The sequence below is a fragment of the Gasterosteus aculeatus genome, chromosome 7 (genome assembly GCF_964276395.1).
Source record: "Gasterosteus aculeatus chromosome 7, fGasAcu3.hap1.1, whole genome shotgun sequence".
Classification (NCBI taxonomy): Eukaryota; Metazoa; Chordata; class Actinopteri; order Perciformes; family Gasterosteidae; genus Gasterosteus; species Gasterosteus aculeatus.
Genome location: NC_135694.1, coordinates 13,327,926 through 13,348,674, shown reverse-complemented (window position 1 = coordinate 13,348,674; position 20,749 = coordinate 13,327,926). Strand labels below are relative to the sequence as shown.

The 20,749-nt window shown below is 41.7% G+C and overlaps 1 protein-coding gene across 2 annotated transcripts in view; it reads right to left on the bottom strand.

Moving 5' to 3' along the window:
* pde5ab (phosphodiesterase 5A, cGMP-specific, b) overlaps nt 1–20,346 on the bottom strand; it is a 48,640-nt gene extending 28,294 nt beyond the window's left edge. For both annotated transcript variants that reach the window (XM_040182315.2, XM_040182316.2), the window contains exons 1-8: nt 20,066–20,346; nt 17,634–18,144; nt 16,156–16,329; nt 9,999–10,088; nt 9,502–9,573; nt 9,160–9,249; nt 8,625–8,762; nt 1,708–1,775 (exon numbers count right to left, since the gene is read on the bottom strand). In XM_040182315.2, coding sequence (XP_040038249.2) covers nt 1,708–1,775; nt 8,625–8,762; nt 9,160–9,249; nt 9,502–9,573; nt 9,999–10,088; nt 16,156–16,329; nt 17,634–18,144; nt 20,066–20,163 — 1,241 coding nt within the window. In that variant the 5' untranslated portion in view covers nt 20,164–20,346. The remainder of the gene's footprint in view (nt 1–1,707; nt 1,776–8,624; nt 8,763–9,159; nt 9,250–9,501; nt 9,574–9,998; nt 10,089–16,155; nt 16,330–17,633; nt 18,145–20,065) is intronic.
* Between the last annotated feature and the right edge of the window lie 403 nt (nt 20,347–20,749).

The following is a 20,749-nucleotide window of genomic DNA, read 5'->3' as shown; positions in this document are numbered from 1 at the left end:
AATAAATTATGGAAAATTAATATATAAACATAACATGAGGTTTGAGCAAAAGCCAGCGGATTTAGGTTGGTGGTGTGGCCAGACGGTATGTGTGTGTTTGGGAACATGAGGCTGTGTTTGTGGCTGACAGAAAGAAGGACAAATACAGAAAGTGTGTGTGTTAGTACAGAAATAATCAGTGGTGGAATGTAAAGAACCGTACTTTTAGTACAATTTGGATTTTAATATTTTAATTGTATTATACACTTCTGCTTCACTATATCTCAGAGGGGAGTTTTAGATAATAATTTGCTTTGGTATTTCCACTTTTACTTACGTAAAAAAATTCTTCCATCCATTCCATCACTGATGTGTGTTGCTTATTTTTTAACATCCTATCCACTTTTATTTTGAATGACCAAAAGGCTTGGGTCTATAATAACAATGTGCTCTGTCCAGGTTGGCCTCAACTCTCTCTCGCTCTCTCTCACTCACTCACTCACTCCAGGCAGACATGCAGCACAGTACATGCATGTGTTCTTGAGTTGAATTGCCCAAGCAGACTAAAATCTGCATTTCCTTTCTGTTTCTCTGTGAGTGACTTGAGTAAGGCTGCAGAATAGCCACCAGCATCACTAAAACCATGACAGTGCCATGTTGGCTCTCAATTCAATGTCACAATCAAAATCTAGATCCAGAGAAAGGTACGGGAGAGAAGAGACCCGAAAGACATTGGTTCAGCTCGACTGAACTTCCTGCTTCTACAAAAGAGACGGCGTATCATTGTAAATTGTTGTGGCCCGGAGGTAATGTCTACGGTGGCCCTGAAGTGCAAAACACAACGGCAAATAGGAACGCACAACGGCAAATAGGAAAGCACAACAAAATGAACTCCTTATGGAAAGGGTAGGGCTAGGGTCCGTCTAGCAGAGGTGACGTGACGTGGAGGACAAGGAAGCCCTCTGGGCACTACTGTAAAAAGGAGACTCCGTATGTAGATAGTTCTTAATCTGCAATTGTCTTGTTGGGTTGTGTTGACATACTTTTCTTTACTGTTTTCTTAAATTTAATAAACTACTAACACATGTATTCATTGTCATTGATTGTATATGACTTTTACTGATAACATAATGCAATATAGCCAGGACAGCCTTACAGAGTCGCAACGCTTTGTGTTGCGTTGCTTCGCATCGCGTCGAGGTCTGTATGATCACAAAATTCAGAGTTTACCCACCTCTAATTTTACCACTACAGCACTGTATACACACACATACGTATATATATATATATATATGTTTATATATATATATATATATATATATACACGTACAAATGTATTTTTTTCGGCAGGTGAAGAAAGCAGATTATCTGACAAAGATCCAATGGGAATGCAGATCTGCACTGCAAATTTATTAGAATTGGACTGAGCAGCTTTGTCTTATCTTGTCTTGTAATGAAACCAGAAATCATTGGGCAACACTTTTACGATGCCAACATCTCTTTTCTCTGCTTCTTCCTCTTGTCCTCTACAGTGTATGCGCTGTAGGATGACAATGACTCCTTCTGAAAAGTGCCTGCTATCAAACCTCATCTAATGGTCTCTCTGGGTGAGGGAAAAGGGTAGGAAATATTAGCGCTAAGACCTGCTGGAAACAGATGGTGTAAGTATTAGGGTCAATGTGCAGGGCTTTTAATTAAATAAGTTTTGGTTGAAGACAGTCACCCTACCTTTTGGGGGCATCAAGGCTTTCACGTAGCTCCTCGTATTCCATATAAAAGACACTGGAGAAGGAGTTCTGCAAAAAGAATAAAAGTTGGTGACTGATGTTTTACAGCTTAAGTAATATGGCTAGGACTTGCTTGGAGGCTAAATGTACTCAACATGAAGCCATTAGAATCAGGTCACACCAGATGAATAAAGACAGGGTCTTAATTGGTCTTGATTGTGACCTGAAAAAAGGTCCAACATGCTTTGCTGCAGGTCCACCCTGCTTGTTTTCTTTCTTAGTGGGTCCTTTCTCATTGCCTCCAATTAAGCCATTGCTGCTTTTACCAAATTCCAAATACTGTAGGTTAAGCAGCCATATCATGCACACTGCCTTAATTACATTAAAATGGGAACATTGATCTATTACCCATGAAGCCTAGCAAGAGGGAGTTTATTTTGACATGGCAGTGCTTGTTTCGCCTTTCCCTACCGTATAGGGTCTTGTTTTCTCTCAACCTGCACTCCCACTCAGAACCAATAGATCCTTTTTCCATTTTTAAGAGGTGGGGACAGGATGTTAAAGGCTTCTTGGTTTTGGAAAAATCTCCCCTCTCCCCTTGCATGCACATACACACAGCTTCACTTTATGGCATCAGGGTAATAAAGCTGTTTTAAACAAAAAAAGGGACCTGGCTTTGTTACAGCATTCATTTGGGGTATAAAAATCTTCCTCTCTGTCAAGCGGGAAAGATTATAAAAGGAAAACACAGGATAATGGGATTTTCTTTGGAATGTGGGAATATTTAAAGAAATCACACTGACCTTCTCATTTTGATTGGAAGCATCAGTCAAGGTTTTTACATCAATTTAAATAATTGGTTTCTTAATCATGTACGTTGGGATTTTCACATTCAGTTATTAATTTCTGTGGCAGACACATTAATCTCAAACAGTCTGCTTGCATTAGATCATGGATCTCGAGCCTTTTTCTCAATCCATAACAACAAAAAAGTTATATATGAACTTAATTGTGGATCCAAACACACAAGAAATCTGAAACATTCCGTCATTATCAAACAACCACCCAGACCCCATGCCTTCTTCTCACCTCTCCCAACAAATTACCCACTGGTACGGAGGAGAGTTGGTTCTTTCCAAGACTGAAGACCAGGAAGGCACAAGGCCTAGATGGGTCACTGGATTACTAACTTTCTGACAGACACACCACTGCAGGTGACATTGTGAAAAATCTATATCTATATATTGAACAGCTGGTCCTCTGGTGTGGTTAGAACTACATGGAGTTGAACAACACTGTGGAGATGATGGTGGACTTTAGGAGGCACCTGCAGTGGACCTCCAACATCGACACCATCAGGTAGAAGACCCAGCAGAGGTTGTACTTCCTGCTCCAGCTCAGGAAGTTCCACCTTCTCCAGGAGCTGCTGGTCCTATTCTACACCTGGACATAACCTGTTGAGACTCCTCCCCTCTGGTAGGTACTATATAGCACTCTACACCAAAACCAACAGACACAGGAACAACTTCTTCCCTCAAGCAGTCTGTTGAATGAATAATTAATCAGACATAACAGAGGAGTTTATTTGTTATAAACGGAGGGGGCGGAAAAAATGTAAATCCTCTTCAGCGAAACCTAGGTAGGCCGCGGGCCCCTTACCCTGAAGCTGGTTTGTCCCTAGATAAGACACCTAACCCCCAATTGCTCCCCGGGCAAAAATGTAAAAAGCCATGGGTTAAAATGTAAGTCGCTTTGGATAAAAGCGTCAGCTAAATGACCTGTAATATAATCCGTGTCATGTCTCACTGCCCGTTTTAGATAGAAGATAAAAGCACGGCTGAGCAACGATTTTCTCCAGTTAAGCAGAAGCAAAACCAAAGCCCTCCTTGTTGGCACGCCACACCTGTGCAAAACCTCCTTTTATCCCCTCAACAATCTCCAAACTCCACTCCACTTTGACCCGCTCAAATGCAGAGAAGCTCGCCCACACCTGTATCTCCTCAAGACTGGAGTACTGTAATTCCCTTTTTACTGGGATTACGGTCTAGAACATGCAACAAACTGCAATACATTCAAAACAGAGATGCCAGGATTCTGATGAGAGTCAGAGAGAGAAATATGAGCACATAACTCCCATGTTACACTCGCTCCCTGTCTCATTCCTGATGCAAAGTCCTACTACTCAACCATAGAGGCATAAATGGACATGCACCTTCCTACCTACAAGAACTAATTACTCCTTAAACCTCCTTCAACCTTGCACCCTCAGATCCACAAGCACCTCGCTCCTCCAGGTCTCCATCATCAAGCTCTGCACCATGGGGGACCGGTCCTTTTGTTCGGCAGCACAGCACAGAAAGTCTCCCCAACTACATACGGTCAGCTCATACACTGGACTCTTAAGACTGGCCTAAATAACTTTTATTTCAGGAGGCATTTTTTACTCTGTTAAGTTTCATTTGTTTACTATGTTTTTATTGCAATATAATGGCTCTCTGGCTCTGACATTCCTCTGAATGAAAAGTGCAATACAAATACAATTTATCTATCCATCTTCAAAGCCGCTTATCCTTCATACAGGGTAAGGGCCGGGGTCAATCCCAGCTAACATTGGTGGAGAGACGGGGTACACCCTGGATTATATAGACAATTGCAGGGCTGACACAGAGACATACAACCATTCACACTCACACCCACACACATATGGGAAATTTCCCAGAGAATGTCTTTGGACCGTGGAGGGACCGGAGAGAACCCATGCAAACATGGTGAGAACCTTCACACGCCGCTGGATGGAGTCGAACCCAGGACCTTCTTGAGGCGGCAGTGCTAACCACCTAACCACCGTGACACCAAATACACTGTATTATTATTATTATTATTGTCACAGCCTTATACCTTCACACCTGTAGTCACACACAGTTTCTACTGAGGAGGGCTAGACAACTTGGGAGAACAAAATGATCCCAGTGGAGAGCCAGATGTCAAACCCAATCATGCGCCATCCACACCCAAAACACACACGTTCTTGCTCGCACACCATACACATTTTAGCACACACATACTAACAAAACACAGAGCACATCACGGTTTCTAAACTGATGCCACACACTGCGGTAACAAAGTTCGCCTGCGCACCCCACTATTCTGAACAATGCTGTGTATCTGTGTTGGTACATTTAAGTGTTAAAGACCAGCACTGTAATATATTAGACTTCCTCTGGGAAAGCTTCTTTCCCGGAGGGTAAAGGTTATGTCAAAATCCAAGGACTTGTGGGTCCTGTTTGACACACTGCAGACTTGCAACACTGACACCTGTATACAGAGGGCCGTCTGGATAAGGCCAGTAAAAGTCCTTAATCTCAGAGTAAATGTTTAGTAAGGAAAAAGACAAGAGGAGAAGCGAGGAGGGATATAAAAGAAAAGCAGACAGCTGGTCTGGCAACTCTTGAGGTCATGAGAAGGACACACACACACACACACACACACATTTTATTATACAGTGTGTGTGTGTGTTCGTGTGTGTGTGTGAGAGAGAGAGGACACGTGCACACACAAAGATAAACACTTTATAATAAAGTGAGATGTAACAGATTCTGTGGAGCATAGTGAAGTAAATTCCCTCTGATGTTTTAGCCATTGCAGATAACTTTGTTGTATTTGTCCAGGTTTTAAAGTTTCTATCTTCTGCCTAAATTAACTCAATGTAAGTCAACATCATTTTTGGTTGTTCTCACAGTAGGGAAATGAAAAAAATCTTTAGAAACACCCTTGTTTCTAGGATCCTCCACACAGTCGGACCAGATTAACCAGCTGGGGAGCCCTAGAGTTAAAAAGAGATGTTGGTCCTCAATGAGCCCCGTACAATATTTACACTTAGACCCAAACCATTTTATAGAAATAAATGATAATGCATTAATTGATCGAAGGCTTGTTTTTTTTGAGTGAGACCTGGCTTTGAATTGGATCTGTTGTGGGACAAGGAACCAATTGAGGTTCTGGAGGACAGAGTTGATGTGACCATGGGATTTGGAAAGGGTGAGCAGACAAGCAAAGTTCTGGATGTATTCTGTCTAGTTAATTTAGTACTAGATGTGCCATACAGAATGCTGTTGTGGTTTTTATTGCTGTGTTTGTTATGTTTAAAAAAAGCATTTGTCACACTACATGGTTACAATAATACCCTGAGAAAGTTAAACACCAATGTTTTGTGACCTAATACAAACCATTTCAACAGTATTGCATTCCCATTCAGTTCACCCAGTCCTCAACACAAATATTGAATGGTGAATTGGCAATGTAGTTGATACTCAGTAAAACCAACATTTACAATAACTTGACCTTTAGTACAGTTAGCCATCATCCCAGTGGAAAATTATAGAACTGATATCTTCTTTTGGGACTGGTGGTTCGGTGACAATAACAGTTAAACAAACTTTTTAATTATTTAAACAGACCACATTGTTTCAGGAATAGGAAATCCCTCCCAAATGACTGACAAAATAACCTCATAAGCAAATTGAATTTGAATGATGAGCAGTTATTAGAACTAGAGCTAAATGGTACATGTTCAAAAAGTAAAGTAAAAAACTAAAAGCAACAGACGAAATCACCCAGGAATCTAAACGGAACCATGCAAAACCAATTTAGTAATAGATCAGTTCATCATTTGCAAGTGAAGGACATATACATAGATATAAAAAAACTTTAACTTGCAGATTATTTTGATCTTTTTGAGATTCGTGATGTTGTTTTTAGATTCAGCATTTCAATAAAACAATTGATCTTGAACCTTGGCTATCAAAAAAAAGAAAAGGGATCCTTATGTACTTGTATGTGGCAGGGCTTTAAAGTGGCTTAAAAAGTTGTTCCCGGCCCACGAGTCGATTTGAAGAAAACAATGAGCCTCTCATCTGTCAGAAGGAGGAAACAATCACAAGCATCCCGCAAATTCTTGGTCATTACCTTATTGGAGTCAGCCTGGGTTGGAATGAAATTAAATGCGTCCGTTAGTAAGCAAGGATCGCTAATTAGCATTTGTTTCGGTCGTCTCCCGTGGTAGACCGCGCATGCGTGACGTGACGGCATTTTGGTATTGCCTTCGCAGTAGGGGCACTACTGGTGAGAGGAAGATCTGGAGGTCCAAAAGATTTTTAACTCACACCTCTGGCGGGGTTGCTCTTGCATTCCTGTGGAGGTAGGGGAGGTTGAACCAGAGTAGTATTCAAAACCATTGCTGAAGCTGCAGGAGTGAGTTGTGGCCTCAAGGTCTTAGGTGCATCAAGGGGCGGTAACCCTTGAACCCTGTGGTGGACACCAGTGGTCAGGGAAGCCGTACGACTGAAAGAGGCCTTCCGGGTTATGATATCTGTTTGGACCCCTGAGGCAGTTGCAGTGTACCAATGGGCTTGAAGGGCAGCAGCCTCTGCTGTGGAGGAGGCAAAGCAGCGAGTGTGGGAGGAGTAAGGGGTAGGTATGGAGAAGGACTTTTTGGTCGACACCAAAGTGCTTCTGGAAAACCATCCGGCACGTCAGAAGGAGGATGGGACCTTGTTGAACGCAACTGAGGAGGTTATCGGACGGTGGAAGGAGCACTTTAAGGGACTCCTGAATCCAACTACTCCGCCCTCTTTGGTGGAGGCAGAGCAGGGATCATCGTCAATTTGCCTTGTGGAAGTCACTTAAGTAGTTAAACAACTCTGCAGTGGCAAAGCCCTGATGAGATCCATCCAGAGATGCTGAAAGAAATGGGGCTGTCTTGGATGACACGCCTCTTTGCGTGGAAGTCTGCGATAGTGCCTATAGCGTGGCAGACCGGGGTGGTGGTACCAGAGAGTGTGTGCTGATTACAGGGGTGTCACACTACTCATCCTCCCCGGTAAAGTCTACTCCAAGGTGCTGGAAAGGAGGGTTTGTTGAACCAAGGATTGAAGAGGAACAATGCAGTTTTCTTCCTGGTCGTGGAACGACTGATCTTTACAGGATTATGGAGGGGGCCTGGGAGTATGCTCATCCAGTCTACATGTGTTTTGTTGACCTGGAAAAGACATATGATCGGGTCCCCCGAGAGATAATTTGGGAGGTGCTGTGGGAAGGATAGGTCATGACCGAAAGAACTAGGTCACGGGAACAAGCGGCCGAAATGGGTTTCCTTAAGAGCGTGTCCCTTAAAGATAGGGTGATAAGCTCAGCGATTCGTGGAGGCCCAGGACTAGGTGGAGAGATTATATCTTTAGACTGGCCTGGGAACACCTTGGGATCCCACAGTCAGAGCTGGTAGTCCCCTGCTGGAACTGTTGCCATGGATGTCAACCAATTTGTTTGTCTCCCTGGTGTAGCAGGTAAGCTAACCTCATTTAGACAGCAGTCTGCAAATTATCAAGGTGCTTAAAGTCTATTCTCTACTATATCTCTTCTATATCTACTATATCTCTTCCTGTCAGACAAGAGGCAGCAGGTGAGGCGGGGGAAAATCCAAACCAAACTGATGGCCCGTCCAGGGATATGTGCCTCTCCCGAATGCACTTCTCCCTCCGTAGCGATTAGGGCACCTCAAGAGACCCGTCCAGGAATGACTCAGGACATAAAATGGACCAATAAATACAAGGCGAGCCGCTTTTCTAGCGTGTCATGGCCAAACCACCACTTTTACAGTTTTACAGTCAATTTTTCATGAAACAGCACAATTTTTGTGATGACGCAAGTGGACCGTGACAATTTAAACCTTAACATATCAACACATTGTTTGTGTATATTTAGCTCCTCTACAAAGCATTTTTTTGATGATCATATTTTGTGAAAGTAATTTCACATCAATCTTGTGGAAGACTTCAAATCGTTCTTTCTGAAAGCTTATGTAATAATTTCGGATGAGGTCTTTGAAAAATAAGTAACGTGCGTGTGTGTGTGTGTGCTGACCATGGAGTCATCATCAGCAATGAAGATGGTACAAGCCTGGGCCTGCATGAAGGACAGGATGGTTCCTGCAATCTTCCTCAGCAAAACCTCCAGACACTGCTGTTCCTCAAAGATCAGACTGGCCAGGTCCAACAGCACCTACACACCCACACACAAAAGAATGCATCGTGTTGAGAGTTTTGTCCCAGCAACATATACACACATTCAGTGACTGTGGCGGCCCCAGGGCCACTGCCAGGGTATTTGTGGGTGTGTCTCTGTCTGTGTGTGTTACAGGGTGAACTTCCTGGTGGAGTGGAGCTGAGGCCATCAGGCAGATCAGACACAGCTGGCCAGTGCCAACCTGCCCCTTTCTGAGTGTTGGGGCACGACTTGTGGCTTTCTCCTGTTCCCCAGCGCAATGGCGGTTTCGGTTGTCTAATCGGTTAATTTGGAGAATACAAATTGTTGGCTGATAATCCCTGTAGCGTGGTTTCTTGTATTTGTTGTGGCCTTGGAGCCGGATCATAACAGTGACACATTCACACTGACCTACCTGATTGCGTCTGTTTTCGAGTTGCGATGTCTCGTAGAGCTGAGCGTTGTGCAAGACGATGCCCGAGAAGGCTAAATAGGCTGAGAAGTCCTGAGGGGAAAGGAAATGCCAGATGACACGAGGAAGGACGCACACAGGTGGGGACAGACAGACTGAGGTCAAGGTCAGTTTGATATTCACTGTACCTAGGAGGCGAATATTTTGACACAGTTCATTGTATGGTTATGCTTCTGTCATCGGTCTGTCCATGCTGTCAAGTCATAGCAAAATATTTTTCCAACATCTGAATTTACACATTAATGGGAAGGGGTTAATGTAGGTGAACCTTGAGATTTTACTGACCTTTTCATCCTGTTCACTGAAGGCACTATCCTCCCCACCTTTTTTATTGATAGCCTGAGCCACTCCAACTACCTGAACAGAGTAAACACACACAGAAAATCAGAAACTACCTTTTTTTTTCTTTCAGCTCCGCCCTATGGTCTTCCAGTGGATGGGGTTTTTCAGTTGTCATGGGTAAACTTACATGCTCTACATGCCTTATCTAAATTGAGCAATCTTTGCCACAACCAAGTAAACTCCATCTGCTGAAGACTGCCATGACATGAGGCTGAACGGTCTGAAAGAGGTTAGTAAGTGGACATTTTCATTCAGATTCCAATTAATTCTCTTAAGATGGCTTTGTACACATCATACTTCTTTCCCTGTTTATATCACATTGGGATTGACAGACAAAGCCCATGTACCGCTTTAGATAAACCGGTATCCTAGTGGTTTACTAGAAGATCAGACCCTTCCAGAAGTTGGTAAAGCTTGATAGCTTGTGTGCTTTCACTTACCTCGGCTCTGTGATTCTTGATAGGAAGGCAAAGGATACTTTGAGTTTTGTAACCTGTGATCAGGTCCACCTCAGCATTGAACCTTGGGTCCTGAAGAGGCAAAGCATACAGAATTCCATCTCATCTTTAAAACATTAAAAACAGTTAACAGAGGGTGGGACCTAAGCTTTGGGTCTGATATCTGGTATCATATATGGTCTGGTCTATGCATTTCGCTAGTGATATTGTTGATGCATACCTACGGAAATGCTGAATAAAAATGATTGCACCTGCTGCACATTGAATTGTTAAACTTAAACAATGTGCAGTAAGTCTGATTGTCATCTGGGTGATGTCTTTATTGAGCATTTCCAAGAACAAAAACACGAAAGTGCCACAAACAAATTAAACAGTGTTTTGATCAGCTAAAATGTAAGCTTTAAACGTTAGCATTACCCAATAACTAGCTCACGACCTGTACAAGTAAAGCAACGTTACTTCAGATGACCAAGGTTTGCATATTTACTAATAAGAAAAACACCAGTTTCAAATATAAACAAGTCGCCTACAGAAACTAAGAAGCCAAAAAGCGTTATTTGGGAAAAAAATCAAAAATTGAAATTATTTTGAATCTGCCACTATGGTCAGCAGTATAAACATCAAAGCAGCGGGCACAGTTAAAACAAACCTTGCATTAAGAGAGACTAATCATTGTTGGAATGCATTAAGCATTCCAAATATTGTTCTTCGAATCTTTATTGTTGGAATGCATTAAGCATTCCAAGTATTGTTCTAATGCATTAAGCATTCCAAGTATTGTTCTAATGCATTAAGCATTCCAAGTATTGTTCTAATGCATTAAGCATTCCAAGTATTGTTCTTCTATTCTTTATTTCAACTTATTATTATTCTATTTATTCCACGCCCCCTTTCAACTCCTGCACATTTTCAGCTATTTAAACTGTTCAAATATTAAAATATTCAGCTCCTTTCTGGCTCCTTTATGGCTTTTCAGCTTTCTACCTCTTAAGCTTGAATTTATATAAATCAGTAATCATGAATATTTCTTCTAATGGTTTTCCTATGGAGATCGTGTTCAAATCCTCTTAAACTTCTTCAACTTTCAGATCTTTCAGCTACAGACACCATTTAAACTTCAAATGTTGACATAAGTCTCAACTATGTTATGAAAAAAACTGCTTGTTGATATCTATTCTAGTTTTTCATAATCACTGATTATGTTTCACTAGTTCTTCGCTCCGTTTCTGAGTTTTACATGAGTGTGTATTGCGTCTGCTAGGGTGAGACCCGGAGATCTTAATAGTGTCGGACAGCGTCAGAATCTGGTTAAAAAAATATGGAACTTCTGTCCTTGCAGCCAAAGTATACCCTCTAGAGGCTTCATTTCTTCAGATTAACGAGGGCATGGTTGTGCTGATTGGGATTCCATGAACACATTAATCCAGAGTTCTTTAGTTTTGGCTTAAGGAGTGTTAGAGACATATACATATTTCTCACAAAAATCCAGAAGGTACACGTTTTGTCAACTGCGATAGGAGCCATATTTATTACCAGACAGACATAAAAACACATCCATGCGTTCGGTAGAGTCTTGGGTCTCGCACAAGTGTCTTTAATTTTTAGATAGCTGTTATAGTTTTGCGCTGGTGGTCATTTGTTTGAGGTGTGGATTCTGTGTAACTGTCCTGTGTCTGCCCTTTGCAGTAGCTCGTTAATGAGCCCAGGTGCGCCGTTGCCGTGGTTACTCGCACACACATGCTGCAGTATCTCTGTCTGTGACTCACAGCTGCTCCTATGACCTGATTAGTGGAGTCACATGACGCAGCTATGCTTTCTGTCAACAGACCAATATGATAAAGACACTCCCCCCCCCCTCCCCCCTCCTCACTGTTAATCAGTCAGTCAGTCAGTCAGTCTGTCTATTTCTCCTCCTCTCTCTCTCCCTCTATCTCTTCCTCACCACCCCTCCCTTCCTCACCCTCCCTCCCTCCCTCTATCTACACCCCCCCACACAACCCAGTCCAATAATTACAAAATAAAAGCCCCATGGAGGGAATTTTTACTGTAATGTTTGTGATGAGGCCTATTAATTAAAAAATTCTTAGTTTGACAACATTCTGTCTCCCAACCCCCCCTCACCCAATTCCATCATTACAAAATAAAAGCCTCAATGATTATCTGTACCTTAACCATGAAGCGGTTTCGTTGAAATACGTATTGCTCTTTCAAATACTACTACAACCACTAGGAATATTACTAGTACTACAACTGATACTTCTAATACCATACTACTAGTATTTCTACTGCTATTAATACTACAACTAATACTAATGTTATTACAAATACTACTATGGCTAATAGTATCAGTATTCCAGCTGTTTCTACTGCTATTGATACTAAACCGACTTCTACTGCTAGTACTACTAATACCACAATTACAACTATAACTAATACTACTACTAATATTACTACAAACAATTTTAAACCTTTTTATTCATCTCAGCTTTTTTTATTCTTATTTATTTCTGTACTTTTTAAAATTAATTTAAGCTCCTGCAACTTCTGTTTTGTTTTGCAATATTTCACATTTATTTCAGCTGTTTTCTTTTCTGCTTTTTCAGCTAATCTATTGAAATTCCTTTCAGCTTCTCCCATTCCTGTATTTTCAGCAATTTAAAATTAATTTCAGCTTTTCTAATATCTGTAATTTCAGCAAATGTATCCAAATTCCCTTCAACTTTCTGTAATTTCAGCTATTTTTAAAAATTCATTTCAGCTTTTTGCATTCCAACGCATTTTCAGCAGGAAATGCATTTTGTAGTTTAAAAAGAGCATCGGCCATCAGCGGCTTCAATACAGACCTGATGTATTCAGTATTCAAATCCTCATCTATCCTAACATTCAATTGAAAACATGCATTAAAAACTGATTCACACACACACAAATATCCATTCCTCTCCAAAACAAAAGTATCACATGCATAGTTTTGTTAGTGCTTGGTATCAATCACAAGGAGGCAAAAGATTCTTTTGAATGTAAATATGGATTTGAAGAGTGAGAAGTTATTTCAGAAGGCATGTTAAGGACCAGAGGATGGAGAGATGTTTGTACAGAGGACTATGCTCCTTTTGGCCACCCTCCCCCCCACCGGCCGACCTTTAAACACAAACCATTACCCTCACAACTCAAAAGGAACGGTATGTGTGGCTTTGTAACCATGCATAGAGGATCATCACATATTTTAAAAAGTAAGTCTTCTCTTGGTAGCACTATGCAGTGTGATGCAGTGATCTTTTAATTAGCTCAATTGCTGACAGAGAGAATCAAAATAGAGACAAACTTCTCTTTATAAGTATATTTCAGGAAGAAACCTGTATTCCAATCTGATTTCACTGTGAATGATATTTGCTCTTTAACTACACCAAACGCTTCTCTGTATAAAATGATTACATATGTGACAAAAGATTAACTTGGCTCTAAGCCCAGACGCCTGCACTTGATATGCCTGTCAATCGTTCCATTCCATTTGGTTGGCTGAAATGACAACTGTCACCTTCCTGCAGCTTCATGCACAACACTAGGTGCAGAGAGATCATTTTATACAAATACAATGTCCACAATATTCTCCTATTAATTACAAATGTTACAAATTCAAAAACAGTAATCCAAACTCTTGACTTTGAATGAAAAACATCACTAACTTCGTAGATGTTCCAAATTGAAAACTTCAAGTGGCTTGAAGGGCATTACTTCCTGGTAGGCTTGTAATGTCCTCTGCAGGAAAGGGTTTATTGACAGTCAAAAACATTTTATTTAAAATTGTATTATTATTCCAAATTCTATTTTTATTGACCAATTCCAGTATGAAAAGTATTTTTTAATTGGTCTGATCATGTGTAGTTTTCAAAATGCCCCATCAAAACTATCAACATGACTCATCCGTCACTAGAGAAAACCTAACTGCTTGTAGCTTACAGCGAAATACAGACGAAATCTAAGCAAAGGTTGCCTCCCGCCCCCCAAGATTAGATTTCTATAAAGCGCAGTTCATGAGGCCCTAGAGTTTTTCCTCATTGCGTTGCTGGAATCAAAGTAATTTAAAGTTATAGATCAGATAGCCGGGGAGTCCCTCAGCTGACAAAGATATTCCTCAAAGAATACTTCAAGGCACTATCTAGTTACTGTATACTCTGGCACATTAACCTCTCCCCCGACACACCCCCTCCCCCCACCTCCTCCACAAACACACACTAATCTACTTTAAGTTCGGTGTATAGCATGATACACAAACACCAATAACCACACACAAATCTGCACTCATATGGAAGCAGACACATGCACACAAGTTTTACTTTCATTACATATACAGGGTCGTCGTGGCGCAGGGGTTAGAGAAGGTGTGCTGGGAAGCACAAGATTGATGGTTCGAGTCCAGATGGTTCGAGTCCCTGAGCAAGACACCTAACCCCTAATTGCTCCCGGGGCAAAAAGTGTAATGTAAGTCGCTTTGGATAAAAGCGTCTGCTAAATGACCTGTAATGTAATATATTTATATGTGCTTGCAGGTATTCATTGCACACACACTAGCAAGCTAATACAAACAGATGAACAGTCCACTATCGTTCTTTATTTGTCCTTTCTATCTCATCTCTCTTTTTACGCACCTCTCTGTAAGTCGTAACTCACATCAGCGCCACCATCATCATCATCATCGGTGTGGTTGGCTGGCAACTAGGTGACAGTGCATTCAGAGTAAGAAGGTACAGGGTGGGAAATCCTGCTCCCTCGGCCTCTCTCGCTCTCTCTCTCTCACACACACACACACAGTATAAAGACTGAATATTCTTAATAACCTTATGTAGATAATGATATTCATGCGAGTAAAGTTTGTGATGAGTTTTGGTTGAACTGAAGGGTCCAGGTTTTGTGATTTGTGGTACAAAGAAGCATGGTTGGTGGTTTAGAATGTAAATACTGCTATGATTATAAAATTATGTATAACCAGGTTTCTCATGTTGGCCTCCGAATTGTACCCAGACTCCATTAAGATATTAGTTTGAAATACTGAAGGGCCTAAGATTTTTCCCCAATGAATCTGTAAGGCTATTTCCTCGATTTATAATAATTCCACCATCAAATTTCCTGAACAATAATTGCATCATTCAAAGAAATAAAAGTTGAGAGGAGCTGAATGGGTTAAAAGGTCAGTGGCTTAATCTACAAAGGTCACAGGGCTGAAACCCAATCTAGAATTGGAGGAAGGAAGACTTCGTCTATCAAAATTTTTTAAATTGTATTGACTGCATTGATATGCTACTTTTATTGATTTGCCTCTTAGTCTCACACACACACACACACACACACACACACTAATGACCAGTTATCAACCAAGAAACTGGGCTTACCATCATGAGCAATTTGGTCTTTTGTTAATAAACATTCATCTTTAATACATAATAATAAGAAATAGCAATTAGTGTATAAATACAACATTAATAGAATGATAATCTTTTCGATGCATTTTCCTGTAAGGTTTTGTTATTTGACTTCACTTAAGAAGAAACTAATTCATCAATACTACGTTTTCAACCTGGGAAGAAAACAACTTTTTGGTCCCATTAAAGAGGAATCCCAATAATTCCGATTGTGGTGTATCTTGAGGTGAGGTTGGCTTGAAACTGAAACTGTCAGGGGTAAATGTGCATGCGTGCCTCCTCCCTCATCAAGTCTGTGCTGTCAGCACAAACCATCAGATGCACCAAAGAGAACGCAAATACAACAAGCATAGAAAGCCAAGCACTTCATTGCAGGGTCCATGCAAACCGCTTATCCTGCACACAGGGGGGCTGGAGTCTATCCCAGCCAACTTCGGGCCAATAGACGCGGTACACCCTGGATTGGTCGCCAGCCAATCGCAGGGCTACACAGAGACATATAACCATTCACACACCTATGGGCAGTTTGGAGTCAACCTAATCTCCGGAGTACCCGGAGAGAACCCACGCAGACAACATGCAGACTCCACACAGAAAGGCCACTGGGAGTCGAACCGAGGACCTTCTTGCTGTGAGGCAACAGTGCTAACCACCACACCACCGTGCCGCCCCTTTGCAGGCTCCTCAGCATCCAAATTGACAAAACCGCAGGGGATCCTCACCTTGTAAGCGTTCTTGATATTGAGCAACTGCCCTGTTGTGGCAACATGTCCCACAATGCCCTTGTTCCACTCAAGGCGGATGCAGCTACTGGAAGACTCCTCCAGTGTAGATCCCTCAGCTACGTCAAACAGGCGGCTGACCAAAAACTTCCTATTGGAGCTGTCCTCTCCTACCTGATTCACACACACAAAGCAGAATGTGGTCATACAACTGTTGGCTTGGAATAAAAACAAGAAAGCATAAAATCTCCTCAAGAAAAGAAATTACAAATTGAAAAAAACAGAATAGTAAAATGTAATGAAATCTCTGACAGGTATGTCTGCAACAACCACTTCTGTCATGTTTAATTGAATGAATATAAACCACAAATCTCAAAGCCCCCATCTAGATCACACCTGTATCAGATGTGTTTTTCACCCGCATGTCCCACGCAGCATATACGGTCTCATTTTTATTCACGCCGCTGTCTGCACTACCTCAGTAACGGCTCGTGTCTCAGCTCAGATCCAGGTTGTGGTCTATCTTTTCAATAATGAATGTACCCCAAAATTAAATTTGGTGCAGCACTGTGCAAGATTATCCAGTGGACAGAATCAGAGATGCACGCACACTCATGTACGAACTTAATCTTATTATCTCCTGACTAAATTAACAAAGGATGAAATCATTACAAGTTAAAAGGGGTTGTTTCCAGCAGTAACCATGAACGGTTTTGTATTCCTTAAAATATACAATACTAATAGAGCACTTTAGAGCAGTGGTTCCCAAACTAGGCAGAGAGGGAAACACGCAGCATCAGAAAGACAGCAAAAAAGACACGGTGCGACACAAAAAAACATCTTGAAAAACTTGAAAATTAAAATGAATAAATAAATAAAATAAATAAAAGTTTTTGCACTGTTCAACTTCAATTTTAATATTTGAAGTAAATTTGCTTGAAAATATGTTTACAAAATGTAAGAAAACTTAAGTGGAAAAGTAAAGTTATATGTACTTATTTTACGAATAAAAAGAGTTTATATATTATAATGCAATTAATTAAAAACAAAGGAAGACCAACCCTATTTTTGGGGTGGGGTTGGGGGGGGTCTTCCAATGTTCCTGTACCCTCAAAAGCAGCCCTGACAGAAAAAGGTTTGGGAACCACTGCTTAATAGAGAATTTTCAGACACTGTTGCCTCTGTCGTTGCTGTTATCTGAGCCATGTGAAGGCAATCCCTCAACCACAGCCAGGCTTAAGCTTCATTTGAGGTTAACATTACAGGGGCAACATTAAATCAAACTAATAGTTTTAAATTACTTCACAATACCAGTAATTATAACCAGTGATTTTAATATTTACACATCGAGGTGCAAACTATTCAAATAGCTTTTTCTAAAAACCTCTATGTGTATTCAATGATAAATGAAGTGGAGTCTGCAAGGTAAAAGAGTAAAATATGCATTCCAGGTAAAGCAGTTAGAAGGGTCTTCCTACCAGGAACAACGAGTAGCGGTCCGCGGCCATCAGCTCATTGATGTGGAGAAAGATCTTATGGCAGAGTGCTGTCACATCCAGGTGACTTGACACGTCCTTCACCAGCTCCAGCAGCCTTGCGCAGCGGTCAACGCCGCTGCCACTACCTCCCCCACTGACACCACGCTCACCCATCACTGCACCCCCCCGGACAGGGACAGTTTGGTAGTCTGCCTCACTCAGAAACGTCAGAGAGCCCTCCGAGTCTTTAACCACGATGGGTCTGAGTGGGCGGTCAAACTCGGATGCCGAGATCTTGCGAGTCGGTGTGACGGGGGCCAGACTAGGGTCTGTGGTCAGGGAAGGGCAACGGTTGTCCAAGAAGCAGAGGGTGGCCGGAAGAATGCTGGAGGCAGACGGGGATGTTGAGTCTGTGGAAAATTGGTGGGCTCGCTGGTGTAGAGGATTGTCTTTAGAGGCAGATGGCTGGATGGAGTGGACGCGCTCAGCAAACCAGCCATTCACCATCTCCCTGTGGGAAGACAGAAAAAAAGGATACTTATATTATTGACACATATTGTAAGAGAAAGTACAGTACTGTACAGCTGTTTGAGAAACTGACATATAACTAAGTTAAATAAATATCGCCTGACAAATACATTATTTAACGGTAGAAGCTTCTTACATATTCAGGCCAACACACACAGAAATGTTATTCCTGACAGTCAGAAGAATATTGTTCATATGATTAAGTACACAAGAGCAGACATAAGTAGCCTGTAAGTTGTGTCGCTAATTTACTCACCCACAAAACCAACAAAAACTAAATTTCTCATATGTTCATGTACCGAAAACCACTTCGTAACAGCTCAGCACAGCTGTTCGGCTGCCATGTGAACAAAAAGAAATCAAAGAAACGGCTACATTTTGGTTGTTTTGGGATTTATTCAACAATTCAAAAATATTGCCCCTCAACTTGAACAATACAGGTTGTCTCATTTCCAATGCAAATAAAATGTATATTTACATATACACCAATTATAGTGAGTCAATTCAAATAGCACAACCAAGCGACGTACTGTTTGACTTATAATTCTCTAAATTTTCACATTGTCTGCATTTGACTGTATTACCAGGCTGAACAGGCCAGCGGATAACAACGGTTTTAAGCAATGACAAGAAGAATACTGTGAATATGAGCACTAATGAGAACGCTTTTTGGGTAATAAGTGTGGATAAGAAAAGTGAATAGTGAAGGCACAGTAGATATCCTATTATGAACTGTGTTTAGACTGAGGTGTGCGTAAGATTGTGAGTGACCAGTACATGTGGTGTAAGGGAGAAGCTCTCTGATCAGCAAACATTGTCTGATTAACTTCTACAACACAAACACACATATGTTTTCAGGTCATGCAAGTTATGTGACTCACGGTTCTGTTAAGTTAAGTGTAAGAGAGGACACCAACAGGCAGTGGCCATAAACTGAACCGAGGTATCTTGGGCCCTGGAGCCAGGAGTCACAGGCTGTTGTGTGACTGCAGTGTGGTGGAGCCAGTCATGTTGAGCTCTCCCTAATGTATCCAGGAGAGGTGTGGCTCAATCAATACTCCTCTAACAAATGCCTCTCAACCAGAGCAGCTGGTGTGTGCAAACCTCTTGTGTTGACACACTTTTTTGCGGTCAGAAACAGCAGGAGAGGCCAAGATATAACAATGCTTTTTGTGGAGACTATATTGAGATGGAGAGAGGATTGAGGTGTGGTAATGTGGTTTCAGTCCCTGGATGAAGTTGCCATGGTGCTTTAAGTGGCTAAATGGGTCTGAAGGGGTTTGTCTCTAATAGAAACAGACTTAAGTGTGTCCTGATGAGCACTTTGAAATGCCAAGATACGCATCCTGCAAAAAGAGAGCCTTATATAGTTCCAAGGACGGATTTGGAATCTTTGTTTCAGTAAGAAATGACATGGCTAACTTTGCACCTGCAAGCAATGTGAAAGGCTTGTTGTCACCTGGACCTGACCTATTTGGCACTGCTCTCTGAGAATTAAACAGACACTGATTGGCAGCAGTAAAAGTTAATGATTTGAGGGCCTCATGTTACTCTCAGAGCTCTAACTGATTGTGAAGTGGATAGTGATGTAAAAAGGAGCTGACCTGGGAGAGGAGGCACAGAGGAGAGAGATGACAGTACACAGACAACCTGGGCAGGATCAGACTGGATCTGAAATACCCATAATCACGGTCCTCAATGGAGAGTAAAGAGACCCTACTAACTAGTTCAACTAAGTGAGAAAAAAGGTGTACTTTCTGATGCACACTAAAGCAAAAGGAGCTTTACTGCCAGAGATTCCCACTAAAAAATACACTCGCATTCAGCAGGCTGCACAGACCCAATAGTGGACCAGGTCGGTGTCCACACTGCGTACGGGTTCCCCTCCTCGGTGATCATTTTACCTTGAAGCCTTCCTGATAAAGTAGGAGTGGGTGAACTCCAAGTGATCGTCCAGCCACGCTTCCAGCTTCTCTGGCTCCGCGCAGCAGTAGTCCTCCATACCGCGAAGGGCGACAACCGAGTCTCCTGCCGTGAGCTCCGGCTACCGACTACATCTACACCGTATAGTCCGTAAAGACAGCACCGAGTACCGAGCCACCGACACGGAGAAAAAGAGCTGTTCGGGGTCCGGCTCATAAAGCGGCGACTGTGCGCTTCCTAGTTAGCGAAAAGACTGGAGGTGAGAGAGAGAGCGAGAGAGAGAGAGAGAGCGAGAGCGAGAGAGAATTTCGCATATAAAAAAAGCAATGATTGTAGCACAATACAAAGTTTGATGCTGTGCGTCACTCGAGTACATTGAGAAAAAATATTTCTTGGTTCACAAGAGATGGTTAATGAACAAAAAATTAAATATAATTGTAAAAGAATCGTCTCTATGTCTCATCACACCTTATAATGAATACTCAAACTGTCCTACCTGAGTTTTTGACAAAGGCTCTGTGTTAAGGTTGTGGTCCCCGAGACCTATCAAAGGTAATTCCTGATGACATCACGTGGACACATCAACACACTATTTACTGTAGTGTAAATTGGTGGAGTTGCCCTTAAAACAAAACGTATATCGTGTGTCTTTTCACTCTCTCTTT